The sequence below is a fragment of the Mustelus asterias genome, chromosome 3 (genome assembly GCF_964213995.1).
Source record: "Mustelus asterias chromosome 3, sMusAst1.hap1.1, whole genome shotgun sequence".
NCBI lineage: Eukaryota > Metazoa > Chordata > Chondrichthyes > Carcharhiniformes > Triakidae > Mustelus > Mustelus asterias.
In genome coordinates this window covers 89273545-89292507 of record NC_135803.1, presented here as the reverse complement: position 1 = coordinate 89292507, position 18963 = coordinate 89273545, and the positions used below count along the sequence as shown (strand labels likewise).

The window sequence follows — 18963 nt, the reverse complement described above, 5'->3', positions numbered from 1 at the left end:
ATCCCCTTCCCATCCCCCCTTCAAACTCTCGTCCTCACTCTTCCCCCCACCGTCTCCACGCCCTCCCCACTCCAAACTCACCCCCTCCTCGTCCCCACCCTCCCAAACTTGCCCTCCCTCCCTGTCCACCCCACTTCCAAACTCACCCCCCCCCAAACTCACCCTCCCTCCCTGTCCCTGTGCTGCCTCCCACTCCCCCTCCTCCCCCATCCCCGCACACCCCTCCAAACTTGACCGCACTCCCCCTCCCCTCCCCGTCCCCGCCTTCCAATCTCACCCCCTCTCCCCTTCCGACCCCCACTTCCCATCCATCTCCCCCTCCACAATCCCACCACCCCCCACCTCACTTTCCACACTTGATGTACACTCACTCCATTAAATAGAACATTTATCCTAATAAAATTATAGAATTCCTATAGTGCAGAAGAGGCCATTCAGCCCCTCGACTCTGCACCAACTCTCTGACAGAGTATCTTACCCAGGCTCCCTCCCTCTGCCCTATCCTCATAACCCCACACATCTCTCATGGCCGATCCACCTAACCTGCACATCTCTGGACTGTGGGAGGAACCCGGAGCACCCGGAGGAAACCTACACAGACACAGGAAGAATGTGCAATGGTACAGTGACCCAAGCTGGGAATTGAACCCAGGTCCCTGGCATTGTGAGGTAACAGTGCTAACCACTGTGCCACCATGCCGCCCCAATCATTGTTTTGTCCACACATGTTCCAATAAGCAGAAAAGCATCGCATTGGGAGTGGGCGGGATTCTCTGGTCTCCCTGTAGCATATCTCTCATGGCGGGGGACAGCACGTCCTTCCCAAGTTGCATGATCTTCTGGTCCAATCGCTGTCAGAGATTTCCAACTGACTGTCCCCCCTGTCGCCGGGTGGGGAATTGGCAGGACCAGAAGATCCCGCCAATGTAAACAGCTGGAAAATTACAGCCATTTAAGCACTGAAATATGAAGCTGTTCTGTTTAACCACATTCCCATTCATTACATCTATGTTATTAAACAGAAACTGTTCCATTAAAACATATGACTCTTATTAATAGCACACTAATCATATTTCAATCATAAAGTGCCCTATTAAACACTGAGTGTTAGTGTAAAACAAACATTTCATAGACAGGGTTCAGAGACAACTCACCGACTGGGCTTTTCCATTGCCTCTGAGCACCATGAGTACACTCTGTGCTAAACTGAATCTCTGACCTTTGATGGTGATTCTCCGCCCTCCACTGTAGGAGAGAAGAGCAGGTTATAACAGTGAGCAGTGACATGTACAACTATCCATCATAACACAATTGCTCCCCATGGACAGAGGTAGCCTCTCGGAAACTGGCAATGCCAACAAGACATAGCTTCAATGACAATGCAGCCTGGGAGTTAAATGGATCTTATCTCCATTGTGCAGAGTGCTCTCTTACCTGACATAGCTGGTGTTGGGGCTGATAGAGGCTATGAATGGGTTCTCACGATAGCTGAAAGTCATGTTCCTGCTAACACAATATTTTTTCTCAAACTGGACACAAATGGGAATGGCAGCCCCGGCTCCAGGCAAAGCTGGCATCACACAGCTAATCGAGTTCTGTGTCCGTCTGAACAAAACGGAGAACACGTCATAATCTCACTTCATTCAGATTGAACATTTCTACCACATGCATCTACATTTATCCAGAAACTTAAATGGCAGGAAATGCCCCGAGGTACATCATAAAGATCAGAAAAGCTGGGCCCTACCGAGTAATGGGGCATTAGAACTAGAAAACACCAAGAGATGGCATTACAACTAGAGACTCCAGGGGAAGGGGCATTAGAACTATAGGCACTAGGGAATGGGTCATTAGAACAATAGGCACCAGGGAATGGGGCATTGGAACTACAGGTACCACGAATGGGGCATTGGAACTATAGACACCAGGGAATAGGGCATTGGAACTATAGACACCAGGGAATAGGGCATTGGAACTATAGACACTAGGGAATGGAGCATTAGGATTAGAGAGACCAGGGAATAGGGCATTAGAACAATAGGCACCAGGGAATGGAGCATTGGAATTATAGCCAACAGGGAATGGAGCGTTAGAACTGTTGACACCAGGGAATAGGGCATTGGGATTGGAGAGACCAGGAAATGGGGCATTGGAACTATGGGCACCAGGAATGGGGCATTGAAACTATAGGCACCAGGGAATGGGGCACTGGAGCTATAGGCACCAGGGAACTGGGCATTGGCATTATAGACACAAGGGAATGGCGCACTGGGACTGTAGACACCAGGGAATGGGGCATTAAAACTGCAGACACTAGGGAATGAGGCATTAGAACTGTAGACACTAGGGAATGAGGCATTAGAACTGTAGACACTAGGGAATGGGGCATTAGAACTGTAGACTCCAGGGAATGGGGCATTAGAACTATAGACACCAGGGAATGGGGCATTAGAACTGTAGACACCAGGGAATGGGGCATTAGAACTATAGACACCAGGGAATAGGGCATTGGAACTATAGACACCAGGGAATAGGGCATTGGAACTATAGACACTAGGGAATGGAGCATTAGGATTAGAGAGACCAGGGAATAGGGCATTAGAACAATAGGCACCAGGGAATGGAGCATTGGAATTATAGCCAACAGGGAATGGAGCGTTAGAACTGTTGACACCAGGGAATAGGGCATTGGGATTGGAGAGACCAGGAAATGGGGCATTGGAACTATGGGCACCAAGAATGGGGCATTGAAACTATAGGCACCAGGGAATGGGGCACTGGAGCTATAGGCACCAGGGAACTGGGCATTGGCATTATAGACACAAGGGAATGGCGCACTGGGACTGTAGACACCAGGGAATGGGGCATTAAAACTGCAGACACTAGGGAATGAGGCATTAGAACTGTAGACACTAGGGAATGAGGCATTAGAACTGTAGACACTAGGGAATGGGGCATTAGAACTGTAGACTCCAGGGAATGGGGCATTAGAACTATAGACACCAGGGAATGGGGCATTAGAACTGTAGACACCAGGGAATGGGGCATTAGAACTGTAGACACCAGGGAATGGGGCATTAGAACTGTAGACACCAGGGAATGGGGCATTAGAACTGTAGACACCAGGGAATGGGGCATTAGAACTGTAGACACCAGGGAATGGGGCATTAGAACTGTAGACACCAGGGAATGGGGCATTAGAACTGTAGACACTAGGGAATGAGGCATTAGAACTGTAGACACCAGGGAATGGGGCATTAGAACTGTAGACACCAGGGAATGGGGCATTAAAACTGTAGACGCCAGGGAATGGGGCATTAAAACTGTAGACACTAGGGAATGAGGCATTAGAACTGTAGACACCAGGGAATGGGGCATTAAAACTGTAGACACCAGGGAATGGGGCATTAGAACTGTAGACACCAGGGAATGGGGCATTAAAACTGTAGACACCAGGGAATGGGGCATTAGAACTGTAGACACCAGGGAATGGGGCATTAAAACTGTAGACACTAGGGAATGGCGCACTGGGACTATAGACACCAGGGAATGGAGCATTAGAACTGTAGACACCAGGGAATGGGGCATTAAAACTGTAGACACCAGGGAATGGGGCATTAGAACTGTAGACACCAGGGAATGGGGCATTAAAACTGTAGACACTAGGGAATGGCGCACTGGGACTATAGACACCAGGGAATGGAGCATTAGAACTGTAGACACTAGGGAATGGCGCACTGGGACTATAGACACCAGGGAATGGAGCATTAGAACTGTAGACACTAGGGAATGGCGCACTGGGACTATAGACACCAGGGAATGGAGCATTAGAACTGTAGACACTAGGGAATGAGGCATTAGAACTGTAGACACTAGGGAATGGGGCATTAGAACTGTAGACACCAGGGAATGGGGCATTAGAACTGTAGACACCAGGGAATGGGGCATTAGAACTGTAGACACCAGGGAATGGGGCATTAGAACTGTAGACACTAGGGAATGGCGCACTGGGACTATAGACACCAGGGAATGGGGCATTAGAACTGTAGACTCCAGGGAATGGGGCATTAGAACTGTAGACACCAGGGAATGGAGCATTAGAACTGTAGACACTAGGGAATGGGGCATTAGAACTGTAGACACCAGGGAATGGGGCATTAGAACTGTAGACACTAGGGAATGGCGCACTGGGACTATAGACACCAGGGAATGGGGCATTAGAACTGTAGACTCCAGGGAATGGGGCATTAGAACTGTAGACACCAGGGAATGAGGCATTAGAACTGTAGACACCAGGGAATGGGGCATTAGAACTAAAAATACCGTACATTGGAGTTTCTAAAGGGCAGACACAGTGGGGTGTTAGGATGATGAAGGGATGTTATATCATGTCTCTGTATTCTCTATATGGTGACTAAAACAGTTGATAGTGAGGAAACTGGGCCTGAAATAGGAAAGGGGTTTTGATGAGAGATATGAAATCAGTAGTTATTAAAGAAATACGTTATTGGGAATGTGTAAAGGCGGTATAGTATTTTGTACAGGCCTTTTAGGGACATTTTTGAAGTGAAGGTCATGCAAGAATTGAGAGAATGTTTTCTGTCGCTGAATCACAGGAAATGTCGAGATTTCGGATAAGAGATAATCAAACATCACTTGAGCATTGCCCTGCACTCTGAATTCACCGGACCTGCCACTGTGTCTGCTTCATTGCCCACACTTGTATGCTCACCCCTTCCACACTCTTCCCTCCTCCCTTTGTCCTCACCTTCACTCATCCAACAACTTTTCCCACCACCTCCATCACGATACCACCACCAAACATATTCTCCACTCCCTTTCAGCATCCCAAAGAGACCACTCCTCCATGACACCCGAGCCCACTCCTCAATCACCCCCTAAATACCTTATCTTTCCCATGCTCTCACTCATAATAAGTGGTTGTGGTGGAAAATCACTTCACACTGGTCTTTGGGTTCCTGTGATTTTATTGCAAGCCCCTTCCTCAGAGCTGCTGACCTACAAGGAGTTCAATCCCCAAAGTGCTGCAGCTGTTTCTCTTTATAACACAATCAATGGGCCTGATTTTACCATCGTGTTGCACCCGTTCTCAGGCATGAAAACTTGGTAAAGTTGGGTATGAGGCGAGTAGCGTGCCCAGCTCCATGCCAGTTCCCTCTTTACCAAGGCCCGAAAATGGCCATGATCTGGACTGCGCCCAAAACGGCCGCAACGGCCATTTAAATACATTTGCATGCACATAAATTGACTTAAGGTTGGGCTGCACACCCAACCTTACCAGCACTTCCCCCTTTACCACTGCGTTGGCCCATCCAGAAGGTAGAAAGAAACTTAAGCAAGGAAAAAGTAGAAAGAAACTTAAGCAAGGAGTAAAGAGGGCTAAAAGAGGTCATGAAAAGTTATTGACCAGCAGGATTAAGGAAAATCCCAAGGCTTTTTATACATATATAAAGAGCAAGAAGGTAGCCAGGGAGAGGGTTGGCCCACTCAAGGACAGGGGAGGGAATCTATTCGTGGAGACAGAGGAAACGGGCAAGGTGTTAAATGAGTACTTTGCGTCAGTATTCACCAAAGAGAAGGACTTGGTGGATGATGAGTCTGGGAAAGGTATGCAGATAGATTGAGTCATGCTGAAATCAAAAAGGAGGAGGTATTGGGGTTCTTGAGAAACATTCAGGTAGACAAGTCCCCAGGGCCTGATGGGATATACTCCAGAATGCTGAAAGAAGCGAGGGAGGAAATTGGTGGGGCCTTGAGAGAAATCTTTGCATCCTCAGTGGCTACAGGGGAGGTCCCAGAGGATTGGAGAATAGCCAATGTTGTTCCTTTGTTTAAGAAGGGTAGCAAGAATAATCCGGGTAATTACAGGCCGGTGAGCCTGACGTCAGTGGTAGGGAAATTTTTGGAGAGGATTCTTCGAGACAGGGTTTACTCCCACTTGCAAATAGGTGGACATATTAGCAAGAGGCAACATGGTTTTGTGAAGGGGAGGTTGTGCCTCACTAACTTGATCAAGTTTTTCGAGGAAGTGATGAAAATGATTGATGAGGGTAGGGCAGTGGATGTTGTCGACATGGACTTCAGGAAGACCTTTGACAAGGTCCCTCATGGCAGACTGGTGCAGAAGGTGAAGTTGCTTGGGATCAGAGGTGAGCTGGCAAGGTGGATACAGAACTGGCTTGATCATAGACATGATGTGGAGATGCCGGCGTTGGACTGGGGTAAACACAGTAACAGTTTTAACAACACCAGGTTAAAGTCCAACAGGTTTATTTGGTAGCAAATACCATTAGCTTTCGGAGCGCTGCTCCTTCGTCAGATGGAGTGGAAATCTGCTCTCAAACAGGGCACAGAGACACAAAATCAAGTTACAGAATACTGATTAGAATGCAAATCTCTACAGCCAACCAGGTCTTAAAGATACAGACAATGTGAGTGGAGGGAGCATTACGCATAGGTTAAAGAGATGTGTATTGTCTCCAGACAGGACAGCCTGCAAGTCCAGGAGGCAAGCTGTGGGGGTTACTGATAGTGTGACATAAAGCCAACATCTGGGTTTAGGCCGTCCTCATGTGTGCGGAACTTGGCTATCAGTTTCTGCTCAGCGACTCTGCGCTGTCGTGTGTTGTGAAGGCCGCCTTGGAGAACGCTTACCCGAAGATCAGAGGCTGAATGCCCGTGACCGCTGAAGTGCTCCCCCACAGGAAGAGAACAGTTTTGCCTGGTGATTGTCGAGCGGTATTCATTCATCCATTGTCGTAGCATCTGCATGGTTTCCGCAATGTACCATGCCTCGGGACATCCTTTCCTGCAGCGTATCAGGTAGGCAACATTGGCCGAGTTGCAAGAATAGGTACCGTGTACCTGGTAGATGCTGTTCTCACGTGAGATGATGGCATCCATGTCGATGATCCGGCACGTCTTGCAGCGGTTGCTGTGGCAGGGTTGTGTGGCGTCGTGGTCGCTGTTCTCCTGAAGGCTGGGTAGTTTGCTGCGGACAATGGTCTGTTTGAGGTTGTGTGGTTGTTTGAAGGCAAGAAGTGGGGGTGTGGGGATGGCCTTGGCGAGATGTTCGTCTTCATCAATGACATGTTGAAGGCTCCGGAGGAGATGCCGTAGCTTCTCCGCTCCAGGGAAGTACTGGACGACGAAGGGTACTCTGTCCACTGTGTCCCGTGTTTGTCTTCTGAGGAGGTCGGTGCGGTTTTTCGCTGTGGTGCGTTGGAACTGTCGATCGATGAGTCGAGCGCCATATCCTGTTCTTATGAGGGCATTTTTCAGCGTCTGGAGGTGTCTGTTGCGATCCTCCTCATCCGAGCAGATCCTGTGTATTCGGAGGGCTTGTCCGTAGGGGATGGCTTCTTTAACGTGTTTAGGGTGGAAGCTGGAGAAGTGGAGCATCGTGAGATTATCCGTGGGCTTGCGGTACAGAGAGGTGCTGAGGTGACCGTCCTTGATGCAGATGCGTGTGTCCAAGAATGTAACCGATTCCGGAGAGTGGTCCATGGTGAGTCTGATGGTGGGATGGAACTTGTTGATGTCATCATATAGTTGTTTCAGTGATTGTTCACCATGACTCCAAAGGAAGAAAATGTCATCGATGTATCTAGTGTATAGCATCGGTTGAAGGTCCTGTGCGGTGAAGAAGTCTTGTTCGAACCTGTGCATGAAGATGTTGGCATATTGAGGTGCGAATTTGGTCCCCATGGCTGTTCCGTGTGTCTGGATGAAGAGCTGGTTGTTGAAGGTGAAGACATTGTGGTCCAGGATGAAGCGGATGAGTTGAAAATTGCATCTGGAAACTGGCAGTTGTCGGCGTTGAGTACTGAGGCAGTTGCAGCAATGCCATCATCGTGGGGGATGCTGGTGTAGAGTGCCGAGACATCCATTGTGACGAGGAGTGCTCCTGGTTCAACTGCTCCATGTGCGTTGAGTTTCTGTAGGAAGTCCGTAGTGTCGCGACAAAAGCTGGGCGTTCTTTGTACAATGGGTTTCAGGATGCCCTCGACATAGCCGGAGAGGTTCTCACACAGGGTCCCATTGCCCGATACGATGGGTTGGCCGGGTGTGTTTGCCTTGAGTATCTTCAGGAGGCAGTAAAGATCTCCAACGCGGGGAGTACATGGGATGAGAGCACGGAGGGTGCTTTGAAGGTCTGGATCAGAGTGTTGAGTTGACGGATGTGTTGATCATAGGCGATAGAGGCTAGCAGTGGAAGGGTGCGTTTCTGAATGGAGGGCTGTGACAAGTGGCATTCCTCAGGGATCAGTGCTGGGACCTTTGCTGTTTGTAATATATATAAATGATTTGGAGGAAAATTTAACTGGTTTGATTAGTAAGTTTGCAGACAACACAAAGGTTGGTGGATTTGCGGATAGCGATGAGGATCATCAGAGGATACAGCAGGATATAGATCAGTTGGAGACTTGGGCGGAGAGATGGCAGATGGAGTTTAATCCGGACAAATGTGAGGTAATGCATTTTGGAAGGTCTAATACAGATAGGAAATATACAGTAAACGGCAGAACCCTTAAGAATATTGATAGGCAGAGGGATCTGGGTGTACAGGTACACAGGTCACTGAAAGTGGCAATGCAGGTGGAGAAGGTAGTCACGAAGGTATATGGCATGCTTGCTTTCATCGGCGGGGCATCGAGTTTAAAAATTGTCATGTTGCAGCTTTATAGAACCTTAGTTAGTGTTCAATTCTGGTCGCCACACTACCAGAAGGATGTGGAGGCTTTGGAGAAGGTACAGAAAAGATTTACCAGGTATGGAGGGCATTAGCTATGAGGAGAGGTTGGAGAAACTTGGTTTGTTCTCACTGGAACAACGGAGGTTGAGGGGCGACCTCCTGGAAGTCTACAAGGTTATAAGAGGCATGGACAGAGTGGATAGTCAGTAGCTTTATCCCAGGATGGAGTCAATTACTAGGGGGCACAGGTTTAAGGTGCTAGGGGCAAGGTTTAAAGGAGATGTACGAGGCAATTTTTTTACACAGGGGGTGGTGGGTGCCTGGAACTCGCTGCCGGGGGAGGTAGTGGAAGCGGATGCAATAGTGACATTTAAGGGGCGTCTTGACAAATACATGAATAGCATGGAAATAGAGGGATATGGTCCCCAGAAGGATGGGGGGGTTTTAGTTCAGTCAGGCAGCATGGTCGGTGCAGGCTTGGAGGGCTGAAGGGCCTGTTCCTGTGCTGTAATTTTCTTTGTTCTTGGTATTGGCGTGAAACAGACACGCTTCACAAAAGTCCAATTCGGTGCTCCAGTTAGTGAGGAGGTAAGTGTCGAGCGTCCGACGGCTCTCTGCTTGAGATCGGTGGTGATAGGGGCAGCGCAGTTGAAGGCTCCGATTGGAGCTGTAGGGTTTCGGGCGCGTTAAGCCCCGCCCACAGGCTTCTGCAGCTCGATTTGGAATCGCTGATATTTTTGCAGGCAGAGTGCGCATGGGGGCGCCTGCGAATGGGTCTAAAAGTCAGATCTGAAACACTCCCAGTTTCAAGTCTGCCCAGCACTTGGAATCAAAATGGTAAAATAGGGCCCAATGTCACAGCTTTTACCGGCAATTCTCTTTAACAAGGTGACTGCCACATGGCATCCTTCCATTCAATCGCAGGTGTGACACCTGCCCTTTGACCTCCTCTATCTTCACCATCTTAGGCCCCAAATACTCCTTCCTGGTGAAGCAGTGATTGATGTGTTCTTCTTTGATTTTAGTCTACTGCTCACAATGTGGTCTCCTTTATGTTGGAATAGGGTGACCACTTTGCAAAGCACCACTGTTCAGTTGTGAGCTTATAATCATAGAATTCCCACAGTGCAGAAGGAGGTCATTTGGTCTATTGAGCCTGTACCACTGTGCCATTAGCTTCTGAAGTTTCGTGTGGCATTTTTATTCTTGCCCTATCTTGCTGATATCTCTGTCCTCGGCCTGTTGGAATATTCCAAATGGAGCTCAACATGAATAGGAACAGGCACTTCATCCTCTGATTAGGCTCTTTACAACCTTCGTGACTCAACAATTTCAGACTGTAATCTCTGCCCCCATTTTGTTTCATTATTGTGGCCAGATTTTATTTCTCTCTTATTTCCCTTCATCTTTCTTTTTGAGTGGCCACTATTAAGGATCCTGTCATTCACACCTCTTCAAGACACATTGTTTACAAAGAACAAAAGGACAAAGAACGGTACAGCACAGGAACAGGCCCTCCACGCCTGCGCCGATCACGTTTACCTATCTAACCAACTGCTTTTATTCCTCTATTCACCATTTGTTCATATGCCTATCAAGATAAGTTTTAAATGTGGCTAACGTAACTGCCTGAACCACCTCACTTGGCCGTGCATTCCAGGCCCCGCCACACTCTGTGTAAAAAACCTTTCCCCCGCACACCTCCACTGAACAACTTATCTTGAACTTGTGCCCCCGTGTAATTGACATTTCTGCCCTTGGAAAAAGCTTCCAACTGTTCACCCTATCTATACCTCTCATAATTTTATAAACTTCTATCAGGTTGTTCCTCAGCCTCCGTCTTTCCAGGGAGAACAATCCCAGTTTATTCAATCTCTCCTCATAGCTAATATCCTCCATACCCAGGCAACATCCTGGTAAACATTTTCTGCACTCTCTCCAAAGCCTCCACGTCCTTCTGGTAGTGTGGCGACCAGAACTGGACACAGTATTCCAAATATGGCCTAACCAACGTTTTATACAACTGTCACGTAATTTGCCAACTTTTATACTCAATGCCTCATCCGATGAAGGCAAGCGTGCCATATGCTTTCTTCACCACCTCTTCCACCTGTGCTGCCACCTTTAAGGATCTGTGGACCTGTACTCCCTGTGTGGCTATGCTCCTGATGGTTCTGCCATTTATTTTATAGCTCCCATCTGAATTGAATCTACCTCACATTTGTCCAGATTAAATTCATCTGCCATTTCTCTGCCCAATTTTCCAGTCTAGTTATATCCTGCTGTATTCTCTGACAATCTTCATCACTATTCGTGACTCCGCCAATCTTAGTATCAGTATCATCCGCAAACTTGCTCATCAGACCAGCTATGTTTTCTTCCAAGTCATTTATATATATATTACAAACAGCAGAGGTCCCAGCACTGACCTCTGTGGAACATCACTAGTTGCAGACCTCCATTCAGAAAAACAGCCTTCTGCTGCTGCCCTCTGTCTTCTATGGCCAAGCCAGTTTGGAATCCATCTAGCTAGTTCACCCCTGATCCCGTGAGATTTAATCTTTTGCATTAGCCTGCGATGAGTAACCTTGTGGAATGCCTTACTAAAGTCCATGTAGACAACATCCACAGCCCTTCCCTCATCAATCGTTTTTGTCACCTCCTCAAAAAACTCAATTAAATTAGTGAGACATGACCTTCCATGTACAAAATCACGCTGTCTGTCGCTAACAAGGCCATTCAGTTCCAAATGTGTATAGATCCTATTCTTAAGAATCTTCTCCAACAGTTTCACTATCACTGACGTCAAGCTCACTGGCCGAGAAATTACCCGGGTTATCCTTGCTACCCTTCTTAAATAACGGGACAACATTGGCAATCTTCCAATCCTCTGGTACCTCACCAGTGCAGTAAGAAGTCTTCACCTGAAGAAGGAGCGACACTCCGAAAGCTTGTGCTACCAAATAAACCTGTTGGACTTTAACCTGGTGTGGTGAGACTTCTCACTGTGCTTACCCCAGTCCAACGCCGGCATCTCCACATCACCTCACCAGTGGCCAATGAAGAAACAAAAATTTCTGTTAGAGGCCCAGCAATTTCATCTCTTGTCTCTCTCAGTAATCTGGGATAGATGCCATCTGGTCCTGGGGATTAATGCTTTTTAATTCACCTAACATTTCCTCCCTCGTAATGATGATTTGTTCTAATGGGTTTACACACCCCTCCAAGACACCATCAATCGACTTGTCCTCCTTTGTGAATATCGATGCAAAGTACTCATTAAGGATCTCACCCACTTCCTTTGGTTCCACACATAATTTCCCTCCTTGTTTCTTTATTTGTCCCATGAGTCCTCCCTATGGCCTTGTGCCAGGAATCATTTTGTCATTTACCCTCTCTTACTGTCCCCCCTTTCACAGACCTGAGTTTATCTTTCTTATTCCACTTTCCCCCATTTCATTTTTTCAGAGCACTGCTGATTCACAGCTCCAGGGACCCAGGTTCGATTCCAGCCTCAGGTCACTGTCTAACGTTTGCACGTTCTCCCTGTGCCTGCGTGGGTTTCCTCCGGGTGCTCCAGTTTCCTCCCACAGTCCCATAGATGTGCATGTTAGGTGGATTGGTCATGCTAAATTGCACCTTAGTGTCCCAGGATGTATAGGTTAGGGGGATTAGCAGGGTAAGTGCATAGGGTTACGGGGATATTGCAGGGGCTGGACAAGGTACTCTGCCGGAGAGTCACTGTGGACTCGCTGGGCCAAATGGCATCCTTCAGCACAGCAAGAATTCTATGATTTCTAACTGTTCCCAGTTCTGATAAAGGGTCATTGAGCTGAAACCTTAACTGGGTTTCTCTCCCCACACTGCCAGGCCTGCTGAGTATTTCCAGCATTTTCGGTTTCCGACATCTGCTCTATTTAGTTTCTGCTCGTTTTAAAATTTTCATCCCCTCCCTATCTCTGTATGTCCTCCACCCTCCCACAGTCCTCCCAGATCTCTGCGCCTGTTCATTAATCACTCTATTATTGGCCTAAGCTTTGGATTTCCCTGCCTACACTGCTCTACCTTGCTTACCTCCTTTACCATACCCATTAAAACCTATCCACTTTGACCAAACGTTTGGTCACCAGACCTATTAGGTCCTTATGCAGCTCGATGTCATTTTTTTCCAGAATGCTGGGTAATTGAAGACACTATGTAAATATACATTGTTGATGGAGGGACAATCCGCATCTTGGACAGGTAGCTTCAGACTTCTCACAAGCTTAAATTAAAATAGAAAGAGAGATGCCACTTTAAAAACTGCCTTCACAGCCACTTTGACTTCTGCCTGTTCTTTTGCAATGTGTGGATTAAAGTTGGATATGAACACTCAGTGTGAATGACTTACTTTAGATCTGTGCAGTCCTTGGAGCCATTGACAGTGACCCTCACAGCAGTACCAGTGTGTAGGTTGGTACCATTGATGGTAACTTTGGTGCCTCCTGCTCTGGGCCCTCGGTCAGGATATATCGTATAGACTTCAGGAAGCTGTTCAGGACAAAGACAAAGAAAGCTTGAAGCAAGATTAAAATCTGGAGCAAACGCTTTGCATCCAGTTAAACTCATGCTGTAGCCAACAAATCTGCAGATAATTCTTGATCAACCATGTGATATTGGACAGTGTGAGTTCAGAGAGGTCATGATTGAGGTCTGCAAGATTATCGAGTGTAACTCCGATGTGAATAGGGATGCATTGTGTGCACGAGTCTGTGAAATAGTAATGATTCACATTCTGAAGGCCATTCCCCACCCCCACCACAATGTCCATTCTCATCCTAACCCTAGCACAATGTTCAGTCCCCATGCACACCCCATGCTCATTCCCCACCGACACCCAGGCCAATATCCAGTTCCCAGCCTGACACCCAGGCCAATCCCCATTCCCCACCCTGACACCCAGGCCAATGTCCATTCCCCACCCTGACACCCAGGCCAATCCCCATCACCCACCCTGACACCCAGGCCAATGTCCAGTCTCCATGTCCGTCACACTGGTGGGTTTCTTTTAGCGTTGAACACTGACTCTAATGTTGAGCCATGACTATGACTGTGTGTGAAATCTTCACTGCCACTCGGCTCCTTGTCAAACTCCTACACAAAAAACCCATGAGATCTCCAGCTTTCGGGATCACTGACCCCCCCAGAAAGCTTACAATGAAAAGACAATGAAACAATTCCTTTTACAAAGCTGCTTTAAGACAGAATTCTCCACATCTCAGTATCCAGGTGTTTCCTGTTGTTTCCTAAGTTACTGTAGAATTTACACAGAATGCTCCCACCCTTTGTCGACATTCCAGGATATTCTATGCTTTGATTCAGTCTCTGGCAACAGACCATGCCTGCCCGGAAACATCCCAGAAACTGTGTAGTCCATATTTAGAAACACCAGACCCCTCGATGACAGAGCTGCAAACAGGGAGCTGGACAAACAGCAGAAATAACAGCTGCTTCATTTCAAACACTGGCTCAAAGAAGCAGAAAAAGTTTCAGAATTAACAACAGGTTCAAATCAAATGAAAGGTTCAGCTGAAAAAATTCAGAACTGAGGAATCTAACCGATGGGTTTGGGTGGTTTACGTATAGAATAACAGATACCCGGGAGTGAGTCACAGACTGGAACCTAATCAAGGGGTTTGGGTGGTTTATATATAGAACAACAGATACCCGGGAGTGAGTTGCAGACTGGAATCTAATGGTGGGGTTTGGGCTGGTTTATATATAGAAAAATCGATACCTGGGAGTGAGTTGCAGACTGGAATCTAATCAAGGGATTTGGGCTGGTTTATATATAGAATAACAGATACCCGGGAGTGAGTTACTGACTGGAATCTAATCGAGGGGTTCGGGTGGTTTATATATAGAATAACAGATACCCGGGAGTGAGTTACTGACTGGAATCTAATCGAGGGGTTCGGGTGGTTTATATATAGAATAACAGATACCCGGGAGTGAGTTACTGACTGGAATCTAATCGAGGGGTTCGGGTGGTTTATATATAGAACAACAGATACCTGGGAGTGAGTTGCAGACTGGAATCTAATCAAAGGGTTTGGGCTGGTTTATATATAGAACAACAGATACCTGGGAGTGAGTTGCAGACTAGAATCTAATCGAGGGGTTTGGGTTGGTTTATATATAGAATAATATTATTGAAAAATCTTTACATATTTATGCATTCAGATTAAAAGGAGTGTGTCTGAAGCAGTGGGAAGGAATCCTGTTGTTTAATTGGCACATTATCAATATTTGCTAAATGCATCCTGTCACTACTGTGATACACTTGGCACTTCCTGATAGAAAGGAACATCTTTAATGCTAACCTTCTTCCTTTCAAAACATGCTTTACCCTCAGCTGAGCTTGAATACCTTATACTAACTTCTCAATATTCATGCATCCTCCCCACTCTTTTATGTAACAGACTGTTATCTTGACTCTAATAATTATCTCCATGGACTGTTCAGAAACTTCCTCCTTTTAGATACCTCTGATGTGTGTCCTGGCTGCTGTTATCAATCCATGCTTTATGTCTTACTTACATCCTATGTGGTGTGTGCCTGGCATTGATTCTCAGCAGTGCTTAACCCGCTGTATCTTTGTACACCACTCCAGCTCCACTGTTTATGTTTACTCTGTAACTGTTAGCTCCTCTCTACAGTTCCAATTCACACCCCAAGGATCTTATTCTTCTTCATTTCTCCAAAGGCCCTTATTTTCTCCTTGTTTTCATTTGTGTATCTACCCAGATACAGACTCATACTAATGACCGATGTGTCGTTGTGTAGATTGAGGAATAGATAGCGATGAGGAAATGACACAGAAAGGAGTGGATGCCGACATAGATCAGCCATGGTCATATTGAATGGTGGGACAGGCTTGAAGGGCCTGGTGGCCTACTCCTGCTTGTGTTCTTATGTGCATTCTTACCAATGTTAATGCTAACTTTTCCTTTCTGGCCTATTTTTACAATCTAGCGATGGAGACACAGTTGCAGCAAATCACAAGAACATAGAAATTAGGAGCAGAATAGACAAATTCAGCCCTTCGAGCCTGCTCAACGTTCAATCAGATCATGGCTGATCTCTCCCTGGTCTACGGGCAGCACGGTAGCACAGTGGTTAGCACTGCAGCCTCAGCACCAGTGACCTAGGTTCAATTCCCGGCTTCGGTGATTGTCTGCGTGGAGTCTGCACATTCTCCCTGTGTCTGCGTGGGTTTCCTCCAGGTGCTCTGGTTTCCTCCCACAGTTTGAGAGACGTGCTGGTTGGGTGCATTGGCCATGCTCAATTCTCCCTCAGTGTACCCAGACAGGCGTCAGAGTGTGGCGACTAGGGGATTTTCACTGTAACTTCACTGCAATGTTAATGTAAGCCTACTTGTGACACTAATAAACTTTAAACTTTTAAAACTTCAAATCCACCTCCTCACCTGTTCCCCATATCCTCTTAAACCATTTTTTAAAATCAGAAATATATCTATCTCCTTCTTGAACCATTTAATGATTCAGACTCCACTGCGCTATGGGGCAGCGAGTTCCACAAATTCTCCACCCTCTGCGAGAAGTAGTTCCTCCTCATCTCAGTTTTAAATGTGGGCGGCACGGTAGCACAGTGGTTAGCACTGCTGCTTCACAGCTCCAGGGACCTGGGTTCGATTCCCGGCTTGGGTCACTGTCTGTGTGGAGTTTGCACATTCTCCTCGTGTCTGCATGGGTTTCCTCCGGGTGCTCCGGTTTCCTCCCACAGTCCAAAGATGTGAGGGTTAGGTTGATTGGCCAGGTTAAAAATTGCCCCTGAGTGTCCTGAGATGCGTAGGTTAGAGGGATTAGCGGGTAAATATGTGGGGGTAGAGCCTGGGTGGGATTGTGGTCGGTGCAGACTCGATGGGCCGAATGGCCTCCTTCTGGACTGTACGATTTCTATGATTTCTATGATAAATCTACCGCTTCTCAACCTATACCTGTGACCTCTTGTTCTTGATTGCCACATAAAAGGAAACATTTGGTCTATATTTACCTCATCAATGCCTTTTAGCATTTGATATACCTCGATCAGATCCCCTCTCGTCCTTCTAAACTCCAGTGAGTATAAACATTATATAATGTTATGCAATCATTTTGCAGCTTTATCGATGATCTTTGCTTTCACTGTATCTCAGATAAAGAAATTTGACAATCCTCATAATTTTCAACAATACTTCATGCCTACTCTTTCTAATATTGAAATCTGTCCAAGTTACAGGTGAACTTGCTGCTGTTTAAGGGAAATATCAATGCACCAACTTACCAGAAATGAGAATCTCTGCTTGGAGTACCCTTCCTCCTGCACCCTCACCCTCACTGAGTCTGAAAACTCTCCATCAGCTGGGCTGGTACGACACACAATCCTGCAGGTGAGGAATACAAACACTCAGCAGAAAGGAATATCAACTCCCCTCACAGCCCCTGCCCACTGGCCCTCTTCCCCCGGGTCCAGCCCCCTCCAAGTCCTGCTCACAGCCCCTCCCCTGTCCTCAAAGCCTCTCCTCCTCCCCTCACAGCAGAAAATGTGGGGAGAGCAGAGTTGTAAGATCAGTGTACTTACTGTTTGGAGATGATGTAACTCTCCTGCACAGGGATACATGACACTTCACCAATGTGAACACCCTCAACGATATCACTAAACCTGCGGCCCAAGTTCCTGCCTCGTATGATGAGGAGCGTCCCTCCATCCACTGGACCACTCAGTGGCTCCATCTGAAAAACACACACCCTTCAGGTCAGCTGCCTCTTCACTCAGAGCATTTCAATGGACCATAGACAGCTGGAAACCTCCTTTGTAAAGAAATTGTTCATGGGATGTGGCTAGGCCAGCATTTATTGCCCATCCTTAGTTGCCCTTGAGAAGATGATGGTCAGCTGTCTTCTTGAACTGCTGGAGTCCAGCTGTTGTAGGTACACCCACAATGCAGTTAGGAAAGGAGTTCCAGGATTTTGACCCAGCGGCAGTGAAAGAACGGTGATATATTTCCAAGTCAGGATGGTGAGTGGTTTGGCAGGAACCTCCAGGTGGTGGTGTTCCCAGGTATGCTTTTGTCCTTTGTTTAAGAAGGGGAACAGAGACTTCCCCGGGAATTATAGACCGGTGAGTCTCACTTCTGTTGTCGGCAAGATGTTGGAAAAAATTATAAGGGATAGGATTTATAGTTATTTGGAGAGTAATGAATTGATAGGTGATAGTCAGCATGGTTTTGTGGCAGGTAGGTCGTGCCTTACTAACCTTATTGAGTTTTTTGAGAAAGTGACCAAGGAGGTGGATGGGGGCAAGGCAGTGGACGTGGTATATATGGATTTTAGTAAGGCGTTTGATAAGGTTCACCATGGTAGGCTTCTGCAGAAAATGCAGATGTATGGGATTGGGGGTGATCTAGGAAATTGGATCAGGAATTGGCTAGCGGATAGGAAACAGAGGGTGGTGGTTGATAGTAAATATTCATCATGGAGTGCGGTTACAAGTGGTGTACCTCAGGGATCTGTTTTGGGGCCACTGCTGTTTGTAATATTTATTAATGATCTGGATGAGGGTATAGTTGGGTGGATTAGCAAATTTGCTGATGACACCAAAGTCGGTGGTGTGGTAGACAGTGAGGAAGGGTGTCGTAGTTTGCAGGAAGACTTAGACAGGTTGCAAAGTTGGGCCGAGAGGTGGCGGATGGAGTTTAATGCGGAGAAGTGTGAGGTAATTCACTTTGGTAGGAATAACAGATGTGTTGAGTATAGGGCTAACGGGAGGACTTTGAATAGTGTGGAGGAGCAGAGGGATCTAGGTGTATGTGTGCATAGATCCCTGAAAGTTGGGAATCAAGTAGATAAGGTTGTTAAGAAGGCATATGGTGTCTTGGCGTTTATTGGTAGGGGATTGAATTTAGAGGTTTAGATAGGGTGGATAGTGATAGCCTTTTTCCTCTGATGGAGAAATCCAGCACGAGGGGGCATGGCTTTAAATTGAGGGGGGGTAGTTATAGAACCGATGTCAGGGGTAGGTTCTTTACCCAGAGGGTGGTGAGGGATTGGAATGCCCTGCCAGCATCAGTAGTAAATGCGCCTAGTTTGGGGGCGTTTAAGAGATCCGTAGATAGGTTCATGGACGAAAAGAAATTGGTTTAGGTTGGAGGGTCACAGTTTTTTTTTAACTGGTCGGTGCAACATCGTGGGCCGAAGGGCCTGTTC

At 47.0% G+C, this 18963-nt stretch overlaps 1 protein-coding gene across 1 annotated transcript in view; it reads right to left on the bottom strand.

Annotated features, from left to right (window-relative positions):
• The window catches only part of plxnd1 (plexin D1), a 166290-nt gene that overhangs the window by 75969 nt on the left and 71358 nt on the right, over positions 1 to 18963 (bottom strand). Inside the window, exons 13-17 of the mRNA XM_078210138.1 lie at positions 17339 to 17490; positions 17042 to 17141; positions 13107 to 13246; positions 1435 to 1605; positions 1155 to 1245 (exon numbers count right to left, since the gene is read on the bottom strand). Coding sequence (XP_078066264.1) covers positions 1155 to 1245; positions 1435 to 1605; positions 13107 to 13246; positions 17042 to 17141; positions 17339 to 17490 — 654 coding nt within the window. The remainder of the gene's footprint in view (positions 1 to 1154; positions 1246 to 1434; positions 1606 to 13106; positions 13247 to 17041; positions 17142 to 17338; positions 17491 to 18963) is intronic.